This window comes from Acinonyx jubatus, chromosome X, assembly GCF_027475565.1.
Source record: "Acinonyx jubatus isolate Ajub_Pintada_27869175 chromosome X, VMU_Ajub_asm_v1.0, whole genome shotgun sequence".
Taxonomy (NCBI): domain Eukaryota; kingdom Metazoa; phylum Chordata; class Mammalia; order Carnivora; family Felidae; genus Acinonyx; species Acinonyx jubatus.
This window is the reverse complement of record NC_069389.1, coordinates 17,636,831-17,660,120: the sequence shown is the minus strand read 5'-3', so window position 1 is coordinate 17,660,120 and position 23,290 is coordinate 17,636,831. Positions and strand designations below refer to the sequence as shown.

The 23,290-nt window shown below is 41.0% G+C and overlaps 1 protein-coding gene across 2 annotated transcripts in view; it reads left to right on the top strand.

Annotated features, from left to right (window-relative positions):
• Window positions 1–637: 637 nt before the first annotated feature.
• The window catches only part of SMPX (small muscle protein X-linked), a 53,801-nt gene continuing 31,148 nt past the window's right edge, over window positions 638–23,290 (top strand). Inside the window, exons 1-4 of one of the 2 annotated variants that reach the window (XM_015080926.3) lie at window positions 638–849; window positions 5,196–5,252; window positions 16,654–16,740; window positions 22,880–23,024. In XM_015080926.3, coding sequence (XP_014936412.2) covers window positions 5,214–5,252; window positions 16,654–16,740; window positions 22,880–23,014 — 261 coding nt within the window. In that variant the 5' untranslated portion in view covers window positions 638–849; window positions 5,196–5,213 and the 3' untranslated portion in view covers window positions 23,015–23,024. Of the gene's footprint in view, window positions 850–4,783; window positions 4,847–5,195; window positions 5,253–16,653; window positions 16,741–22,879; window positions 23,025–23,290 lie in introns of those variants that run through there. The other variant, XM_015080927.3, reaches the window with a different exon arrangement.

Genomic DNA, 23,290 nt, shown 5'->3' with positions numbered 1-23,290 from the left:
AGGGGCAGACAGGAAGACACAGAATTTGAAGTAGGTTCCAGGCTCTGAGCTGTCAGCACAGAGCCTGACGCAGGGCTCGAACTCACAGACTGTGAGATCATGACCTGAGCCAAAGTTGGATGCTTAACCGACTGAGCCACCCAGGCACCCTAGAAAGGGTGATGTCTTATAGTTCAACATAATATTATAATTATCATCATTTAGTGGCCATTTATTGAGTACTGATCATGAAAGAAATTTAACAGCTCCTCAGTGACCAAGCTAGGACTTAAACACTGCTGCATGTCTGTGCCCCTGATAGGCAGCTTGGTGCCATGCTGCTTCTCTCTAATTTTTATTTTTATTGAACACCCCTCATCTTCTGGCCTCTGGGTGATAATGCTAAAGATAGAAACTTTTCCTACTTTTTGAACTTCACTGTGTCCCTTCAGAACATGTGAGAAAGTGCTGCCTGCATCTTCTGGAAGATTAGGAGGGCAGTAAGATTCCGTAGCAACCTTCCGGCTGACATTTGAGCCCTGCTTTCAGCACGGTCAAGCCTTTTGGAGGAAGCCAGTATATGGTTTGTATCAAACTCTATATTTAGGAAGAACAACTGTGAGCTATGACAGGAATTCTCTTTAACACTTAGCCTGAAACCGAGTTTCCCTCTAGCCCCGAGCGGGGAGCAGCTCTCAGTACTGAGTGAGGCACCGAACACTTGAGCTATTTCAGCCACATGCAAAGCATCGGAATTGAGATCACAGCTCAAAGGACACCAGGCGTCCCTTCCACCTTCTGAGGAGCCTTGTATTCTTGCATCTGGCTGCTTGGGACTTTCCTTAGGCAGTAAACAAATACATAAAGCAGGTAAGCAAGAGGACCCAGCTCAGGGAGCTGGGGATTTCTGAAGGAGATTTCCTTGATACCTAACTTGAAGTGACTACTTAGAACTTTGTAGGCTTGTGACTAGTGGATGTAGCTTCCCTATAAATTCACTGTTCAGGGGTATTGTTGCTGATCCTATTTTATAAGTTGTGTGTGTGTGTGGGAGGGAGCTATTTGAAAGAATATTGAACTAAAACTAGTTTTCACCGATGGTGCCATTACAAAAATTTCCACAGTCCAGATAGGATGACTGTGATCCTGAACATCATGTCATTTTCATTCTTATGGCCAGGATTACAGTCACTCAGCTGCAGAGTGATTCAGGCTGTAAGCCTAGAAATAATCAGGAGAATTTGCAGCAGAGGAAACCTGTAATGCTAGCTCTCTGATTTACCTAAATGCAAACGATTGCCGGAGTTGTTGCACAGTACAAGTTTAAAATGCTTTGCCCCTCTCCCTAAGCACCGGGCTTGGCCCCAATGATAAAGTTCTATCAACGTACGGATCGATTAACATTCCAAAGGCATCTTTTTGAAAGCGCCACTTTGGTCAGGTGTTCCCGGTGCCCAGCAGGGTGGAGGGCAGCACTTGTCTGTCTCTGTGGGCACCAGGTTCTGAGACATGGCAACGATGAGAGTGTCTCTTGCCTCTCGGCATATTTCAGGCAAAGTGAATAAGGAGTTAGTCAGTTCAGACAGCTGAACATCTTTCTACACTCTTCTCAGGGATTATTTTTAGCTGCGGGACAGAAGATAATTCCCTGTGAGAGTGAGCTTCAGCCATTTAGTAGACCTTGAAAAAGAACAAACAAAGCCCCTTCTATCCAGATATTGATTTATTTTGCTCTGAATCCCTTCTTATTAAATTAGTGATATTAATGTTGACAAATTTTTAGTAAGTGTAAGAGTCTTATTTAGAAGTCAGATATTAGGTGCTGCCCAATCAAAACATCAGCAGAGGTATATTGTATATGACTCAGCATACAGACCGTTAAAGTTCCCCCACTGACTTGCAGATCTTCCAGGAAAACCCAACTGTGCTAATCTGGCAAGCATTTCCATTATAGTATAGGCTTTGTAAAAGTCAATATGTCTTGTCAAACTTTCCGTGTTCCCAAATTTTAGCCAGAACCAGGAGACACAGTAATAGAGTGCTTTAAAGAGTACCTCTTTAGATGAAAAGCTGGGGCCAGCTGTGAGTAGACTTGTGCGTCTAAGGCATAGCTTTCTTTTTTGTTGGTGAGACGAGGCGTGCAGATAAAGAAGGAAGGTGCATTCTACACTGCATCCCTAACGGAGGTGAATGCAGGGCCAGGGAAACAGCCAGGGAACAGTGTCTATTTTTATTCATCAGCGTGCTTTGCCCTGATTTCTCTGCAAATAATGAGGACAGCGGGAACGGCTTGCAGGACTGATTTACACAAATGTTATATGGCCTGTTTTCAAGGAATGAGAGCTGGGATCTGACCAATTTTCTAAAGATGTTTCTATTGCAGATTGACATATATGTTAAGAAGGAATTCATATGTAAATGAGATTATACAGAGGCTATATAGGAGACAAGGCCCAAGGTAGATCTATCTTTTAGTCTCAGAGGTCCACAAGAAACAAAGCAATCTGATAGTTTAGTGAAAAAAAACAAAATCAGCCTAATTAAAAAAAAAATCAATGTCATATAAATAATACAATCATTCATTGCCTAATTTTTTTTTACATTTCAACATGCTATTGTAATAACAAAAGAAATTTCCTACTTCTCATGTTTCAAATCAATGTACAGTAACTTTTTAAAAGTTTCAAGTGATATTGGTTAGACTGTAGCTGTACACACAGAGAAAACTATATGCGGAGATGTTTAAAGTCCTGTGAGAACTATTGCTTTGCATGACTTCTAATAGCTTTTGAGGAATAGAGACATTAAATATTAAACTACTAAGCTTTTCCTTTTGAAATTGAACTATGTATCCTAGATCCAAAAATTAAAAAGCCTTCATTGAATCTTTGACACTATAGGAAAGACAGAAATCTATATGAAACATGTCATAGAGAAAAATGCATTCCTAATTGTTCAATTTCTTGTTGCTTTTTAATTTTTTAACCAAAATGAAAATAATTCTAACTAGGCTCTTCTGGATGGAGGCCATATATCTATGTATTACCAAAACATTCAGGTGAAACTTTAAAAAATCTCATTGTTTTCATGTATGTGACTCCAAAGACTTATATTTGGATTAGAGATTTAAAAAATTATGTAATTGTTTGACTTCATATAATAGAACCTAAGACTTTGAAAATCTAAAAGAACATGTTTTTCAGAGTTCTCAGCTCTTTTTTCTTTATAAGTGGTGGAGGCGTCACTACATCAATTCCTTTTTTAAAAATTTTTTAAAAATGTTTTTATTATTTATTTTTGAGACAGAGAGAGAGCATGAGTGGGGGAGGGGCAGAGACAGAGAGGGACACAGAATCTGAGGCAGGCTGCAGGCTCTGAGCTGTCAGCACAGAGCCCAATGTGGGGCTCAAACTCATGGAGTGTGAGATCATGACCTGAGCTGAAGTTGGATGCTCAACCAACTGAGCCACCCAGGCGCCCCACATCAATTCTTTTTTTAAAATGTGTACTTATTTTGAGAGGGAGAGAGAGAGAGCATGAGTGGAGGAGGGGCAGACAGAGAGGAGAGAGAATCCCAAACAGGCTCCACACTGTCAGCGCAGAGCCCGACATGGGGCTCAATCTCACCAACCGTGAGATAAGGACCTGAACTGAGATCAAGAGTCGAACACTCAACCGACTGAGCCACCGAGGCACCCCCACCAATTCTTTCTCCATACTTGAAGCTGTACATCAGGAAAGTACAGAAAAGTCACTAGCTGTGGACAGTGGCAATAAAACAATAAATATTTGCGTCAAGCTTAAGTGTTCACAAGGTAGTTTGGGGAACATTATGTCATTTTGATTCTCACCACAGCCTGTGAATCAGGTAAAATTTGAGGAAGAGGTAGGGGCCTATAAATGTTGAGTGACACAGGCCAGGTTGCACAGAACTTGTAGGAAATGCCCACGCTGCTGTCTGTGTTCATTTATTCACAGGTTAGCACGTGCATGTACACCAGTCAGTAGAGGAATGTCACTCAACCCATTTTATACTTTGGGTTTAAGTAGCAGTATGTTTTTCATTCACTCAATTTTCACCTTTTTCCACTGGGCCTGTCAACATTTAATAGACCTAGCTATGACACTACTTAGACTTGCGATAACATGCCAGAGCTGGGCTGTTCCCTGTCCCCCTAGCGCCAGGAAAACCTTGGCCACTAGTCACTGTGCTCTAAGCCAGGTCTCCTGATCTGAAAGAAAGCACAAGTCCTTTGGGAAGGAAGCACTGCTACATCTTGGGGAAATGATATAGTCATGTAAGTCCTATTTGCCTTCTGAGGCTATTTTGTTAAGAGAAGAGACGACACGGCCACCTGGGTGGCTCAGTCCGACTCTTGATTTCGGCATTGGTCATGATCTTGAGGTTCATGGGACTGAGCCCTCCATCGGGCTCTGCCCTGTCAGTGTGGAGTCTGCTTGGGATCCTCTCTCTCCCTCTCTCTCTTCCCCTACTCTGCTCGTGCTCTCTCTCTCTCCCCGCCCCCCCCCAATATAAGTAAATTAACATGAAAAAACATTAAAAAAAAAAAAAGAAGACAGGTGAAGCTTATGGCTGCCTGTGTTTACAGAGCCTGGGGTCTACACACTGTGTGGGGAGAGGTGGCCCTATCCTCACAGCGTCTCCCAGGGCTGTGCACAGTGAACACAGACAATGTGCACAGTGAGCCGAGGGCGTCACAGGAGTGAGAACGTAGTTGAGGCCATTTCTATTTGGGTGTTCGTGGAGAGGAGGAGCTCCCAGTGGACTGACACACAGCCCCGGCAACAGCTCATTCAGATCACAAGTTCAGTTTCAGGCGGAGAGCTTCTGAGGCCCCAAACAAAGGTGTTTTTTTTCCCACAACCTCTTTGCTTTGCTGCTCTTGGCAGTGGGGGCAGGAGGGCAGGGAAGGAGATGATAGAGCCTTTCAAGTTTCTGATTGCCTATCATTCGATCAGGGGCAAGGCGTCTCAGCATTTCTCCTCCTGAATGATTTATCCGGGCGCTCTAGTGTTCCCTCTCCCCAAGGCATTAGGAAGGAGAGTCTCTCAGTAACTTCGGAAACTGAGACGGAAAGAATATATGGCCAGTGAAAGGGGTGACTGCCCAGTTGAATCATGAGTTAAGTTCTAATTTATCAAGACTGAGAATCTCAATGCCGCCACCTTTAACAGTTTCTCACTTGTTTTTTTAGGGATAAGACCCCGTGAATATGTCGAAACAGCCGGTTTCCAATGTCAGAGCCATCCAGGTAAGTAGGCATATTTCTGTTTTAACATCAGCTCTGTGACGCCTAGCCTGTTTGCTTAATAACTCAGACCTTTTGTGATTGTTCACCCCTAACTTGGTAATTAACTTCAAGAAAAGCGCGACTCATAGGGCACAAATGAGACAGGATATAAGGCTGGTAAGGTACGACTGAGGACGGAGAAGCTATTTTTGCTCAATTGTGCTCAATTGTAAGACAATCAAAGTTATAACTAAGAATCAAATGATTGCCTACCAAAACATGCAGTGTTTATTTTTTGGACGTTTTTCAATCTGTATGTTTTTGACATGCTTATGATAGCCATTAACAAAAATCAATTTCCATTTTTATATCCAATTAAATTTGCTGACCCATGTGTTTAGAATACATCCTTTCCTGTCAAGTGTTATTCCCAAGGTTTGGGTATTTATCTTGTAAAGTCTGTATGCTATTATGTCTCCTCCTGTCTTCCCAGCAAACAAATTCTTTGGTTGTTTCCACTGACTTAAGAGTCACCCCAAAAAGGGGAGGGGGAAACAGGCATTTTGGAACACAAATACAATTACGAAGGTAACTTTCAATATTGTTTTTACTCAATACTTAATTTTTTATTTTTTTGAGGTTTCTGGGTTTAACTCTCAAATGGCTCCCACACTGTGATGCTGGGCACACTGCTTTAGTATAAATTTCCATCTTTCTCTTCCATCAACATGGAGTCATCTGTGCTTTCTCTAAAGGAGCTTTTAAACTTTTTTTTTTTTCCTGGACTTTTCTGAATCCCACAGGACATGAGGCATAGTTCCTGAATATTTGGGGTCTGATGCACTGTCACAGCATAAACATAAGCGATTGACCATATTGTGGAAGGGTGTGCATGTGGCCAGATTGTGGGGTTAGAAATCCTAGCACACACTGGTGGTACATGAGGTGGGTGGGTGGACAAATCCTCACCTGTCATGACTAATGCACGGTCTTAAGTGGATGGGCTTCTTAAGTGGAAAGATGTATTACAACCTCTGGAAACCAGTCATAGAACAGACTACCAAGAAAGAGCCTATTGGCAAGGATCCAACTCCGCATTGCCACGTTTAGCCCTGTTGTGTCCACCTAGTGAGTGTCTGACATACCTTGAATTTATTTTGCCTCCCAGATCTGTGGGCATCCTTGAGCCTTTGAATCTTCTTTACATGAGTTTGAATCCTTAATCCATACCAGTGTGGAATCATGGGAAAATGACTTCATCTCTCTGCCTTTGTTTCCACATCTGTAAAATGGGGATAATTGTTATTATCATGTCCTCATGTCCTAGAGCTACACATACAAGTTGTTTAAACAGCATAGTAAGCCCTCATTAAGTGACAATTATCATAATAATTATCATTCAGGAATGCTCTATGTTAACGTGAAGAGAAATAATACCATTTAACCACTGCATTTAAAGCTCTCAAAGTGCTAAACAGAAAATTTCCTTTTTATTTTGCAGGACAGAAAAACATAGTCTTCTCTCAGGCTGTCTTTGCTTCTTTTCCTTTTAAAGCTAAAAGTGTGTTGATTTTTCTTCCTTAGCGCTTTCTAGCTTCCCTCACATCTACACTGAAAATTCACCAGTATTTTATCTACTAATTTTGACCTTGATATATTTTTAGGTCTGTAATATTTAAAAAGCTGCTATTGACTATTCTCAGTAGCTGTTATTTTACTGCATTTAAAAAATTCCATCCACTCTACCAACAAAGGCAGTAGAGTGATTTCTTATGGATGTGGTATTGCCTCTTTCAATATACTTTATGCCACTCAAAAAGCCTAATTTAAGGCACCTTCAAATGAAATATTATTTCTTGTGGCTAAATAAGATCTGCACTATCTGATACTTTTCTATAATTTCTGCATTAACCTAAAGTAGGGTCTATTAAATAAAATATGAAAATGGTTACACTATGTAAAACGGTTTATAGTAACATTATTTAGGGTACAGTCCTGTCTGGAACAAATAGAAACCCCAAATGATGAGGGAATGCTTTTATTGTTTAAATACCACTTAAAGATCTTAAATGTTCTATTCAACACATTCTAGTTGCTTCTTCTTTTTTATTTTAAATGAAAAAAATTTTAACATTTATTTATTATTTTTGAGAGACAGAAAGAGAGTGTGAGCAGAGGAGGGGCAGAGAGAGAGAGGGAGACACAGAATGCGAAGAAGGCTCCTGGCTCTGAGCTGTCAGTGCAAAGCCTGATGTAGGGCTTGAACTCACAAACCTCAAGATCATGACCGAGCTGAAGTTGGATACTTAACCAACTGAGGCACCCAGGCACCCCTTGAAGTTTTTTTTTAAATTTTAGAGGGAGAGACAGTGCGAGTGGGGGAGAGAGGCAGAGAGAGAGAGAGAGAGAGAGAGAGAGAGAGAGAGAGAGAGAGAGAATCTTAAGCAGTCTCCATGCTCAGTGTGGAGCCCAATGTGGGGCTTTATCCTACAACCCTGGGATCATGACCTGAATTGAAATCAAGAGTAAGACACTCAACCGACTGAGCCACCCAAGTGCTCTGCTTCTCCTTTTTATCAGGATCTTATTTCCAATTCAACTGTCATTTCCTGGGTATACAATTTGTGACAGGAACTGTGCAAAGTGCAGGCCATGCAGAGATGAACTGATATCCGATTCCTCTCTTTGAGGAGCTCATAATCTCCAGGCCTTACTAGCTGTGTGACTTTGGGCAAGTTGTTCATCCTCTTTGTGCCTTGGTTTCCTTATCTATCAAGTGGGGAATTAATAACAGTACTGTTCTCATAGGTTTGCTCAGAGAGTTAAGTGAATTAATACATGTAAATACTCAGGCCAGTATCTGGCTTATTATAATTGCTTAATCAATATTAGCCATTATCATCAATCATCATCATCATCATTATCATCATCATCATATCACCACCATCATCTAGTTCAACAGTTCCCAAAGTCTGTCTCTTAGAATACTAGTTTTATGGATGCTTTTTGTTAATTAAAGGATTCCATGATAAAATGTTTGGGAAATACTACATTAAGCAAAGTTGAATAGGATCTTTACTGCATAATTTTTCAGAGTCCGTAACTTGGTAATGGCTTCATGTATTTCCAAGAAAATGATGATGTATGCAAAGTTTTATACATATTGGACGTTTAATTTTTTATTATATTTTTAAAATGTTTGTTTATTTATTTAGAGAAAAAGCATGAGTGGGGGAGAGGCAGAGAGAGAGGGAGAGAGAGAATCCCAAGCAGGCTCCATGCTGTCAGTGCAAAGCCTAATGTGGGGCTCAATCTCATGAACCATGAAATCATGACCTGAGCCAAAATCAAGAGTCTGATGCTCAACCAACTGAGCCACCCAGGAATCCCTAAATATACTGGACCTTTTAAATGAGTATTTTGCAGGATAGTATTTTGCAGCACAAACTTCTAAAAAATAATGTCTTAGATCTCTATTTTGTCTGGATTGAGCAACTTAAGCCACTGTCAGCTATACTTACAACAGGTGGGCAGATAGTTGAACTATTGCATCTGTGTGCATCAGACATGTTAAGGATTGTTATAATGAATAAAATAATGAATAGCAAGGCCCTGGTTTATAGCACACAATTCCTTAAAAGATCTCTCTCTTTTTAATTTTTTTTAATGTTTATTTTTGAGAGGGGGGGAGGGTCAGAGAGCAAGGGAGACAGAGAATCTGAAGCAGGCTCTGCATTGTCAGTGCAAAGCCCAATGTGGGGCTTGAACCCATGAACTATGAAATCAGGACCTGAGCTGAAGTTGGATGCTCAACCGATGGAGCTACCCAGGTGCCCCAAGAGAAGTCTCTTTTAACTCTCCAGGTAGTACATGGAATGGCCTTGGTTTCTTTTCAGCTGGTTCCATCTCCCCCATGCCCCAGATTAATAAGGGAGGCCAGAATTAGGCCTAACCTCTGAGGACATGGACAGTTGTCTTTCATATCCACATTGAAAAGGTGGCTTTGAATTATAAGGGGATTCTATATAAGTCTTCATTACTTTTCAGTTGTATTAATGCAATCACATTTATGCCAGGGACATAAAAATATCCTGCAGGAGTCAGTTGATCCTTCCCTTGCCTGGACAGGGCCTCTGTCTCCTAAGCAGCTATAAGGCTGTATCCCAGATGTTGGCAAATGTTTTCTATAAAGGGCAAAATAGTAAATACTTCAGGATTTGCACATCATTGGGTCTCTATTCTGACTACCCAACTCTGCCATTATAGCACAAAAGCAGATATAGGCATTACATAAATGAATTGAGTGTGGCTGTGTGCCAATGCAACTTTATTTATAAAAACAGGTGGCAGGTTGGATTTGGTCCATGGGCCATAGTTTGCTGACCTTGGTTCTGTACTCTCCAGGCTGCTTGTTAAACCCCATTGTTGACGGGGATGGAGTTGCAACCAAGGTAACATCAGCACACTCAGCATAGTGGGTCTGATCCCTTCAGATGAAAGAATTTGAGATGACAGGTGGGGAAAGCTAGAGCTGGTGGGAAATCCAGTCCTATCGGTGATCTGCTCAGCAAGTCTCTCTAATGAGACCAAGTGACACTGGCCACTGGCAGCACCTGCCTGTCCTTCCCCTTCCTTCTGAACACACTCCCTTTGGAAATCACCATGGGCCTCAGCTCACCCAGAGCCAATGTTCTCTGGGTCGTCACTGGCTTTTATCTCCACCATTGATCAAAGTGAGCTGAGTTTTATGTGTCTTTTCTCATGAGATCAGAGAGCTTCATGGTTGAATGGAAAAGAGTCCTGTGCCCTACTCGTAGCTCTGCTCTGTGACTTCACCGCCCCCCCCGTCCTCATGCTATGCAAAAGGAGGGTGTTGCATTATATGGGCTCCCAGCCTCTGTGCAGCTTCTAATAGTCTATGAACTTCCTGAGAATAACTTGTAAGGTTTCTTATTAGGATGATAATAATAGTCACAGTTTATTAAGGGTTTACTATATACTTGGCATAGTACAGTGAGATCCCCATGGATTATGATGGAAGGTTTAGAGAAGTGAAAGAACTCACACAGGATCACGCAGCTTGTAAGTAGGAGAGTCAGGACCTGAACTCAAGTCATGTGATCCCAAAGCCCATGTGTGGAAGCTCTCTGCAACATGCTTTTGTCTCATTACTTACCAGCCCAACCCTGGCACAGAGTGAGAATGGAGGGGTGGGTGGGACCATCTAAAGGGTAATCATAAGTACCAAGGCTACCTCAGGGGACAATTGCCATTTTATGGATGCCAGGTCCTGCCTTTTAAAGAGCTCAAGTGACATTCAGAAATAGTTTCAGCATTTTAGGGAAGAAGCTAATAGCATACCCTGATTAAAGTCATCTTAAACATTAGTTGGCTAGGAGTGAAAAGCACAAAGTGACTCGGTGACACACATGGTCTCAAAGTACAAACAGCCATGGCCACTGCATTACCACCTCTCTGCTTAATTGACTTAACTAAGCTGCTTGTAAAACAAAACCTAACCTAATGATTATATGAATGCTGCATCATTAGTGAGTGTGTGGCTTCTTATGGGAACTTGTCTGTTGCTACCCAACCCATGTGTAGAACAGAATATCATGATGCCCCAAGCTTTAATATTTTTTTACCTTCACCACTGGTTATCATTGCTCCTTCACTCCTCATCGCCCAGGGAATAAAGGCTTCATGGAAGAAAAAAACAACCCAACAAAAGTCTTTACAGACAGGTGTCAGGGACTCTGCTTCCTGACTAGGATTTCTAGTTTAAAAAGTATTACAGGTACATGACAGTCCTTGGCACAAGGGAGTAAACTATAACCACCCATATTTTGTCCATTAACCAAATACAGTGGTTAAAGCTACAAATAATATGATACATATCTTCCTTTAATATTTTATTTAAATTTAAAAGTAAAAATGAACCTTCATTTGCCACTTGTTTTAATGTATAATCAAGGCCTTTTCTTTGATCATGGATCTACTATTTCTTCTTTTTTTTGCTTTTATTTTTTAAATTTTACTATTTTTTTAATTTTATTTTTTAAAATTTATATCCAAATTAGCTAGCATATAGTGCAACATTGATTTCAGGAGTAGATTCCTTAATGCCCCTTACCCATTTAGCCCATCCCCCCTCCCACACCCCCTCCAGTAACCCTCTGTTTGTTCTCCATATTTATGAGTCTCTTCTGTTTTGTCCCCCCTCACTGTTTTTATATTATTTTTGTTTTCCTTCCCTTATGTCCATCTGTTTTGTCTCTTAAAGTCTTCATATGAGTGAAGTCATATGATTTTTGTCTTTCTCTGACTGACTCATTTCATTTAGCATAATACCCTCCAGTTCCATCCACATAGCTGCAAATGGCAAGATTTCATTCTTTTTGATTCCATGAACATGCTAGAAATCTCAAAATGTCATATCCTGCTCCATTCAGAGAGGCCCAGGACACTAAGAATAGGAAAGTGCAGAAAGAAATACTGCAAAATGCAGCCCTGTGGGGTTTCCTTTGCCTGTCCCCTGGGAGGATGACGTGGTGGGGTGGCTATAGATTCTGGCAGGAGTGGCTAGAGACCTTTGAAAACTAAAGATAGAATCAGTAGTGGTCATCTGAAACAAATATGCAGTGAGAGGAAACTCCAAAAGCTTCAGCACTAAAAGGAGAAACAGAGTGGGGACCAACAGAGAGGGGTAGATAGCAGAACAATGGCTATGGAAAGCAAAGTGGATAGGGATTGTCAGTACCCAGTGTCAGGCAGCTATCAAAATCCAACCCTCTGAGGAAAGAAGATGTCACTCCATTGTAAGTCACATATGAGTGGCTGTGGAGGGAATACTGTTTCCAGAATCCTCAGGCTCAAAACCTGGAGCCAAGCAGGAAAACAGTACAAATAATTAAGGGAGTAGTGGAATTAACTTACAGGGAATTCTTTCTACTTTTCTTCACCTGGTGAGATCAAGTGTAGTATTCATTTCACATCAGATAGGTCTATTATCAGGGAACTGTATCCTGTTCTGGCAAGAGATGATCTAGTAGGTTTTTTTCCATTCCAAACTTCAAGGATGTAACAAATTATGTATAGTTTGGGAAAGCGATGCGCTAGGCTTGCTGTATCGGGGGGCATATTTAAAAATGTGTAGGATGAATAAATGTCAATGAGGGAAAAGAAATGCAAGAGAATGTGTTACAAAAGGAAAAAACAAAAGCCTGCTTCCTTTGCATTTATACAGAATCTGTATAGAGAAGGAAGTCCAACCCTTATAGAATAAACAAAGTCTAATAACATCAATGATATGGAGTCAACTCAACATACAGAAAGTCTAACATCAGTGACTTGGACAGACTCCATTTGCTTTCACAAAAATATACCTCATACTAGAAATCCATTTTGAATAGCAAATACCATACCCAACTTGCAGATGGAAAAATTAATCATTGAGAAAGTATTTTATTTGTGTTGAAACAGAATTAGTCGGTGAAAAGCAAGAATATGACACAATTCTCTGGCTGATGAAATGAAAAAGACAGCTAAGATCTACATATTTCTATCAAATTCAAGTTACAAGGAATTTTTCTTATGGCTATAATTCAGTGTATAATTTGTCACTCAAATATCACCACCCTACAATTACATTAATGAAACATCTCTAATCATTTACAAAGCACTCTTCTGACACTCCCTTCAGGAGTATGTTCATGACTGGATAATTGACGCATTCTTGGGCTGCTTTGGATGCTGTCTATATCTGCTGTCAAAAAACCCATTTAGGTTCCTGGTTTTTTGAGTGATGCCTTAAAGATTAAAAAGCATCAAGTCAGCAAGTTAATGGCTCATTTTTCAATGTGGCCTTTCTTTGACACCTATTTTTGAATTATCCACTTTGCACGCCCATTTTCCATGGCCATTTTCAAAGTGGAAGCCTGCAATTTTTGTACCAGTTTAGAGAATTTTAGAGTGGTTAGAGCTCATTCTGGCCAAGTAAAAAGAGCTCTTTGGACAGGGCTTGAGAGAGTGAAACTGTCTGTCCCTAAGGTGAGGTGGCTCTGATTTGGAATCCTGGCTTTTCCTCAGACTGTTTGTGTGACCTTGAGCAAATCCTCTAACTTCTTTGAGGCTAAGATTCTTCATCAGTGAAACAAAGGTGATAGTCTGAACCTCAGAAGTTTGTTGTGAGGATGTAGGACCTAGTCTGAATTGGGGCTTGGGGGTGGCTAAAATAGCGTGTAGTGAACGGTGCGTGCGGGGAGGGGTTACTGTCCCCAACATCACACCAGGTTAAGGTGAAGGCCAGTCTTAGGCCCAACTCTGCCACACATATGGGCATTTGTTAAACACACATTTGTTAGCAAGCAGGCATGAAACCATCCAGGCAGGCTGTCTGTGAGCTCCACGAAGCCTTAGCTCTTTTCGCTTTACGTACTCCAAGTGACTGTCACCTCACATAAAAGACTCATGTTGGAAATCCTCATTATTGATGGCTTGAGACAGGCCATTTAGGGATCACTCGTTGAGCTCTGTCTCTAAAGATGCAATCTACAGGCTATCAGGTTCTTACATTCTGTTCAGCAGGGTGGGGATTGTCTCTAAAATATTTTAACCAATCTACATACCCTAACCTCTAATTTCATCAGTAAGAGCCATTTGTAAAGCTCATGCCTCTTATTTCTGACATTTCTTCAAACATCAAAACCTCAGGTGTTGGTGGACATATGACTAACAGAAAGACTTGGGGTAGCAATCATGGGAATGTGGTCTTAGTGATATTCTACCATCCAACCACCACCCTATGAGGATGAACTCTCAGAGCAATAGAATTCTCTAGAGCTGTAGTTTAAACCAAACTGAACATATAAAATATCACATGGTCTATGCTAGTTTAAAGTAAATGACAGACGACTTAACAATGGGAAGAGCAAACGTTTGAAATACATGTCAGTACTCATCCACTTAGGGATGATCTCTATCAAGGGTTGTCAGATTGGGCCCAACACGTTTGAAAGAACCTGTCATGGCCCAGGGTTTGGGGGAATCAGATAGGGTTCTGGGCTCCCTACTACCTTAGCCAGAGCAGCTCTACCTCCACCTAGTTTGCATTTTAGATGTTCTCACAATACTTTACTTAAGGAAGGGTTCCATAGCTGAAAGGTTTGAAAACCACTGATGAAGCCTAATGTTCATATTACAAATGGGAAAGATGAGACCCAGAACAGTTGTCACTTTTTCAAGTACAGAGAATCTGTAACAACTCCTTGCAGTGGGCTCTTTTCACTAGCATAAGCCACCTGTTTACCATGGAGAGGCTACATGCGTTGCTAAAATTAAACTCTAAGCAGGAAAAGGTGGTTTCCCATAGCATGTGCTTTACCAAATACATTACCCTGGATGACCTTTATGTGTTCCTTTACTGAAAACTACAACCTACTGTAGAGTATACACACTTCATTAAATAGGTTAGTTCAGCAATCAAGTCTTTCAGAAACTATGTTAACTTCAACTCACTATTAGGAAGACACCCTCTGTAGATACTCAATAAATGGGTCAGGGTAGTGATGATATAATAAAACTTTTAACCGGTTAACCTTCTCCCCAAAAGTCCCTATATTGACTTTTCCCTTTTTTCATTCAAACTGTAGAAATGGAGATAGACATTGGTTCAATGTGGATAAACTTCTTCAGGTCTTAAATTGTTTAGATCTTATTTCAGGACCCTAATGATATTTCATCCGATCTAAGACACTATCAATTGTAAAATACCATTATTTTATGTCCTGCTAAAAAAGAAAACAAATGTGCCAATTAAATATTTAAGAAACCATTGGTTATAAGACACATTTTGATTTTGGGGGTATTAAAAGAGGTGCATCTTGGAATTCATGAAGTATGCTACCACATTTGCCACTGCATAAGACATATTTTCCCCCTTGTCATATGCTCCTCCCTCCTCCCACTCTAGGCCACTGATATTTCCAATAAACAGAGGAATAGCATAGAAGGTTCAGCCTTAGGCTTTTAGAGGAAATGTATTTCTCTAAGATTGTGTTGCATTTATATTTTGACATATATAGTACACACTGATCAAAAATACTTCTTGGCTTGGTGGCCCTAGGAATGGTGATTTACCTCTCTTGATACCCGCCACAAACCTTTGGGTCTGTTTCCTTTCTGTGGGATCAGCATTATTCTAGTACAAAAGTAAGTTTTAAAGACCCTAGGGGGAAAACGTCACTTCCTTCTCTTGGGAGAACACAGATCTGCCATGTTCCCTGAACATGGACCCTGTATATTTCCTGTGTCTTGAGTTGAACATTCCCCTAGTAACAGACATCAGGCATTTCCAAATGGACCTTACCACACTTTCTAGTAATTTTGTTGGATGTGGTACCCAAATTGTCCAAACTGTATCATAAGGTAGTAAAATATTTTGTTTCCTTCGCTCAGGCATCACTTTGATGCATAACATCAAAGTGCAATTTCAACTTTTCAAGTCCACGTATCCAGTTATTCATAAGGCAACACTTTATCTTAAGTGGAAAAAATTAGGTTCTATCTTAAAAAAGAAGTTTTAATGCTTGTTTTATGTGAGTGATGCTCCTGGTTGGTCTGCATTAAACATTCTTGCCTTTTGATATCAGATGAAATATGGATAAAATTAAAATTTACAAATTCTTTCCCCCAGATTCAAATTACTGTGTCAGTATATATTCCTCACATAATTTAACATTTAGCCTATTTCATGTTTACTAGAAGATGTTTTATGTTTACTGGGGATGGAGATTAGCGTGTTATCTTAATGAATGACAAGAATCTCTGAAGTGTGATACCAGGGAACTTGGCTTTCCAGCACTCTCCTTATGTGCTGACCCACACAGTGGTGTGCTGGGGAGACGGTAGAGGAGTGTCAATCACAGAGACCACAGAAGTGCCAGGACAGCCATAGGACATTACAGAAAGGAGGAAGGGGTTCAGGAGGTGTGAGTGCACCCCTCCTAGGGTGAATCTGAAGGAACCTGAAGGAGGGGCTAAGGTGGGATGGCTTCTGAGGATGCTGTTTCCTCCTTTCCTATCATTATGTGTTCCTTTTTCATATGAGGGAGAGGAAAATGTAAAGTGCCACAGGAGGGCAACAGCTAGAACAAACTGTCTTGAAATTCTTCTATCCATTAGGGAATCGTGAAATCACTGCACAGACCTAAAGATGAGTACCAGAAATCTGTAATAAATGGAAGTCAAATTTCCCTTTGCATATTTTTGTACTGTCATTATTGCAATTTTCTTGAGGAAAAAAGATTTAAAGATGTACTTTTTGGATGCGTTTTTTATCACAGTGATTACGGTCTCCAAGTGTCAATGCAAGTTCCTAATTTTTTTTTTTTTGAGTTAAATCTTCCCTGCTTTTTTCTTTTAGGCAAATATCAACATCCCCATGGGAGCCTTTCGGCCGGGAGCTGGGCAACCCCCCAGAAGAAAAGAGTGTACTCCAGAAATGGAGGAGGTGAGGAAAACTTAGTGGCAGAGCTCAGCCCTTTCTCCTCCAGACTCCTGACTAGAGTGGGGCAAAGCCAAGGCGAGTGTCAGCTCTCCAGGACAAGGGAGGCATGAATGGATGTGGGTCAAGGAGTCATCACAAAGTACATACATTTCTTTGAGCCTCTTGCTCACTTAGCCATGGAACACACTGCTCCTTACTTCTCTTTAGCCCTTTAAGGGCTTGGCACAGTTACTTGAAGATGCTGAGTTTAACATGTTGTTTGTTGATAGTGTGTGTGTGTGTGTGTGTGTGTGTGTGTGTGTGTGTGTGTGTGGTGGGAGAAGCATAGCCTCTCACATGCTTTTGGTCTGGCAACAGTCACTAGCTCGGTAAGGTCTCACTTGGAACTTATTCTGAACTGAGCAAGATGTATTTAGTACAGCTTCTGATGAGTGACAAACCCCAGTGGGAGCATAGGTAATAAGCACATTAAATTACTTGTGATTCAAACAAAAAGCCCCAATCTCTGTGTATTTCCTTTGAAAAGAGGACTTTGCAAGGGAGTCTATCAATTTCTGTCTTTTTTTCCTCCCTCTAATTCTTTACCTTTCCTCTGAATTCAGATGCCCACTTGGCTGAAATGAAGGCTAAAATTCATAACAAGTGCATTAAATAGAGAAGGGTGCCTTCCTCAAGGTCTGTATTTCTTCTCCAACTGTGACTTTTCTGATGAAATTTGGAAGGTCTAATTCTGAAAAAAAAAATGCAGGTTTTGGAGCATGTCATTAGCAGAAGACAAGGAAAGTGGAATTCAACAAAGCCATAGGGCATAGCCAACTGTATTTTATCTTTCTAAAAAGACTTATTTTTGAACTTTTGTAGGTGACCTTTTTGGTATTTGCCCCCAAAGAACACCTATCACCATTTCAAAGTTTCCTAATAAAACTTTGGTTGTCCCTCATCTAACCTTTCTCCTCCCCCTCCCCCCGCCCCCCGTAAATAATTCCTGATATGGTCCCGAGTTAGTAGTTCCAGCCTCCTATCATTAGAAAGGTAAGTTTTCAAAGAAGGAGATGGGAGTATTTGAGTGATATCACCAAGTTCTGGAATTTCAGCCACTAGGTCACCTTTGATGAATAAAAAGTTTGAACTACAAGTTGAAAAAAACCCAGCACTACCCTGTTCTTATGGTACATAATCTCAAACTCTGATGCTACTGACTTGGCTATCCAGTTAACTCATAATCATGGGCTCTCCCTCTGGGACTTTAATCAAGTATTTCTGAGCCTATGTCTGCCAAATACGATCCACTCTTTTCCTCAGAGGGTTGCTGAGAGGAGTCGGTGACATAATGGACACAGCACAGCCTACCAACCATTCAATAAATGATTGTTCATCATTTGATCTAATTATCCAATTTTCCTGAAGGACTCCTAGGCCTATTATTTTGCATATTGTAAGAAAAAGGCATGGAGAGGTTGAAGAGAGGGCAGAGGAACTCTTCCCACACTTGCATGTATCTGTAATTAGGTTTTCTTCCTGTGTTTCCCTAAACCGTGTCTGTCACTACCATGGCAGTCATTCAGAAGATGGCTTGACCGTTTTCCTCACTAAACTGATGTATGTAACAGTGGTTTTGGAGGTTTGCATCTCATCTTCCCCTATGGTACAGATGGCCTTCAGTTCTCTGTACAACTGGTACTTTCCTCCTCACAAGTGTCCCAGTTAGGGGTTTGGGAAAACATTTTGCTCTCACTCTTGTCCCCAGTCTGATGGTTCCAGCACATTCTAAAATAGACAAGAACTGATACAGCCTGTTTGTGAACACTTACTTTATCACCAGCCACATGTACAAATGGCTAATCAATATTCTTCACAGGATGGAGGGAGTGAGGTATCCACAGAGATCCAGAGACCCCAGAAGTGTTTCTGGAACTGAGGTATATCTTTCTCATGGGCTATATCCCAGCTCATGGGCTGGGAGGGTGGAGCTGAGAATGGTATTCCATTACTGTATGAGCAGAAATGAGCTCTCAGGACTTGTGGGATCTTAGGTAGGGGGAGGATCTGATGACTCAAGGCCTGGGCTGGACCTTAGAGTAAGTTTCTCATGGAAACAACATTGCAAGGGGAGCAGTTAGGCAGCTTGGCTTGGCTACAAGGTGAGTTAAGTAGGATTTTGTGGGTTTGCCACCTTTTGTCATATAGTTTGAAGGCAAAAATGGAATCTGAATTAAAAATAACCTATACAGGGGTGCCTGGTGGTTCAGTTGGTTGAGTGTCCCACTCTTGATTTCAGCTCAGGTCATGATCTCATGGTTCATGGGATGGAATCCCGAGTTACGCTCCACGCTGACAGCATGGAGCCTGCTTGGGATTCTCTAACTGCCCTGTGCATACACATGTGTTCTCTCTCTCTTAATAAATAAATAAATAAATACACAGATAAATAGATAAATAAATAAATAACTCATACAACCACACTTTTAAAAAATTACCTAATTTGCAAACCTGGAAATGCTTACTTACCTAGTTTTGGGATTTGTTGCCTAGCCTTGCATTAAGATAAGCACTGTATAAAATGGAGATCATAACATACCATCCCTGAACACAACAGGCCACCTCTATCACAGCCAGTAGCTCCCCCATCTCATGCGTGAAGAGGTTGTATCCCAGTAGGAAGCCAGGACCAGCCTTTGGCCCTCTGACAAGGCCTGCGAGTGCTGGCTGGGTCTCCAGCCCACCTATGGTCTCTGGGAGCCCTTTGCTTTGCTCACAGAGTTGGAGTACACCCTCCCTCTGCCCAGCCCAGCCAGTTTGGCATGTGCCTGACACAGAGGCCTTGCAGCCAAATCCTAATAAATAAGGCCAATCTTTTGGATAAGACAAGGCAGCTGCTTGTTTAAAGCGATTTGAAGGGTACTGACAAGGCTCCACTCTGCTTCCCAAATCTCTCTTTTGACTGTAATTCCATCATTATTAAGCCAGAAAATAGCATGTTGGTACTTTCTGTTAATTATTTCCCTCTCCACCTTGTCCCTTTACAAGATGCAAACACACTACTTAATTCTGGTCTCACACTTCCTAGCCATGAGACTATGGGCAATTTTCTTACTCCTTCCCTCCCTGCCTTAGGCCTCAGTTTCCTCAACTATAAAACAGGGATAATAGTAATAGCAAATGTATAGGGTTGGTGTGAGGATTAAATGAGTTAGCATATGTAACTTAGAATAGCTAGCATTGTGTTTGCTGTTATTAGTAAGTCCTCAGTGTCTAAGCATGAATGAGCACATCAGACTATATTGCCCCACAGAGATGAGGTTAGGGGAAAACTCAATAGAGTGGTAGTAAAGAGGGAAATGAAGGCAAGATAGCTGGAAAATGGTTCACCATTTTGCCAAATTTTACAAATACTCTATAACCCCCCCACCCCCACCCTGGGGAACATTTCCCTTGACAACAGCCATTCCTGACACTGGTAAAGGTGCAGGGGCTGATAAACCTTCTCTCAAGCTCTCTTTATCTCAATAAAAGAATATCTTTCATGTCCCTTCTCAGTTCAAATATCTACGTACAAAAGAAAAAAAAGTACCACATATTAGCCAGATGGAGCCATCTGGAACCTTGCTCGTTCATGTCTTTATTTATTATAATTCTTACAATAAATTTATAGAAGAAATGGAATCGATTCCCAATTTTTTAAAAGATGAGAGAAGATTCAGTTAAGAATATGTACCACCATTAACCCCTTCCTGAGTCAATGTCATATCTACTTATTGAATATATCCACTTATAATTTCTATTATATGTGACCATACCAAATCAAGTGCTGAAAGTCTTACCTTATTAAAAAAACACAGTGCACTGAGGTTTTAATAACTTGAAAGTGACTAATATTAAATATTATCATCCTTTTTTCTGTGTATGTTCACATAAGTCTTTGCACATAGACATAACTATACACATTGGCTTTACATATTAAATGTGCCAACAGAGCGCATTTTGATATCACAAACACAGTGAAGGTGACATACCCAGGAACTTAACAGAAAGAATTGGAAACATTTTTCTTCTTCATGCTTCTTTATTAAGATCTACCCACCTAACCATCATCAGAACATTCATAAGTGAGGAAAAATTTTTCATTTCACTGCTGCACATATTAAAAAGCCCCATTTTATAGCCTTGTTTAAAATCTCTTTCCAAAAGTCTAGGAAAGAACATTTTGGAATACATGGTCCTCCAGGTAGATGTTTAATAGTTTTCATTATTGCTTCTAAATCGCCATTTATAAATGGTGAATGTGTGTGCATGACAAAAGGAAGCTGATTCTATGACTGTGTACATCAGCCTGAGGAAATACTATTTGCCAGATATTTACAACAGGCACAGTCTACACTGAATTACTTTATCATTTTGTGTGGGTTACATCTTAGCTATTTCATCAGTACTGTGCCAAGGTTCAAAGAAAATGACTATAGGAAAAAACTATCAGCCCTTCATAGAAGAACAGTAGATGTACAATGTTTTATATTTGTACTTACCCCTCAAATAGGCAATTCTATAAAGGATATGCCTACAAAATAATTGGTTTGAGGTTGGGAATCTTGAACAGTCTCTTCCCTTTCCCTTTAGGTTCTAGACAATTTGAGAACTAGACGTAGGAGCCAGATGGGGGCAAAGAACAGCATTAGCTTTAATACCCAAGTCACATCGCTGCCTGATTAGGTTGGCAACAAGTATGGGCTTAGGGCTTGAACCAGAGGCAAATGTGCATTGTTTTACTCCTTTTCCCTAGAACTGTACCATTCATTCAGTTGTTGGCTGAGCAGATGAAGCCCTTCCAGTCCCACATTGTGACCATGTAACAGTGGGTCCTCCAAGGAGCAGACAACAGTGGGCTGAGATGTGGAAAATATTTACTGGGGAAACCATTTGTAAGGAAAAATGGGAAGGTGGTTAGACCATGATGTGGGTGAAGAAGAGTGGGACAGAGAGTTGGAGTGAAACCTCTTAGATCTCACTGCTGTTCTAAGGACAATTCTATAGCCGCAGTTCCTCCTCAAGAGTCTTGTCTCCCAGGAATGGGCTGGCCTTAGGATCCTGTGGCACTCAGTCATTGGCCACGAGCAGCCGTGGGAAGTGTGACCTCAGCGTGGTGCGGCAGGTGGGTTGCAGGGTGAGGCAGCTGGGACTGTTATTGAATTACCCTCCTAGCAGAAAGCTGATCCGACAGGCGTGCTCTCATGGCTGCCACAGTGATCAAATGTTCCTCCAACACCTTCCTTCCAGGGCTGGAGAATATGCTCCCCATGTCTAGCATAGGCGTCTAGCTAACAAGCAATTTCTTCTGCAGTAATGACTTTGGAGTTCTAGGAGCCACACACAGCAACTGATCTTATTGTTTTAGTCACTGTTAATATGTATGTTTGGTGTATGTACACAGAGGCATATATTTGTCATTATGGTACATTCTTGGGATTAACGAACTAAACAAAAATCGGCAAGCATGTCGTTGATACCAGGCTCTGGAGGAGCCACAAAGAAAAGTATAGAATGTGGTCCTGCCTTAAAGCTGCAACAATATAAAAACATTAAATAATAAGGAATTTAAAATAGTTCCCAAAGCAGGAAGAGAGAAGTGGGCCTCCTCTTGCCCCATACTGTCCCACCCACATTCGAGAAGGTTTTGCTTATGTCAGTGTCAGTTTGTTTATGCTTCCAGGAGATGTTGTTGGAACAAAGGCTGACAGCTACTGCACCCCAAACAAAAAAAATGTTAAACTCCTGGACGAAGTCATTGCTAGAGCCAACCATGCACAAACATTCTACAAATCTCTGCTGTTCAGGCATATTAGGATCCTAAGATACGAAATTAAATTTTATCTCGTAAGGTGCTTCTCTTGGAAACACAAATCCTAACTAGTCATAATTTTTGTTAGTTATCAGACATTGAACAGTACTCTTGTGTTTTCTAAGTCATGTGGAAGTTACTTGTTTTCTTCTTCCAACTTTATTCCATATTCCTCCACAGACTTTAGGAGATCTTCTTGGGACTCTGAGGGTGTCTCAACAGCACAGGAATGCGGCTAGAATTATCCTTTGACAGAGAGACCAAATGCCTTTTTCAGTGAGCTGATCTCTTTCTCTTTTTTCTCTTCAGGGTGCTCCTCCCACCTCGGATGAGGAGAAGAAGCCAATTCCAGGAGTGAAGAAATTTCCAGGACCTGCGGTCAACCTATCAGAGATCCAGAATATTAAAAGTGAACTGAAGTATGTCCCCAAAGCTGAGCAGTAGTTGAAAGAAGGTGAGTGAAAAATTATTTCCTTCCTCTTAAAAAGACCACTGTAAAATGGATGAAGGAAGTTTTCCACAGGAGTCTGGAATTCCAGAAGCATTGATTAAGCGCCAGGTCCTTCAGTTTAGAGTGGTTTTTATCGTGCAGAGGTTTTCTGGGAAAGCAAAGCTTTGTGGCCATTGAGGATGTCTGCCTGCCAACCCCTTTCTTATTTGGGGGAGGACAAGGTTGGGGGAGGGGAGATGCTTGGGAGGAGGCCTTGAGGAGCTTTCGAT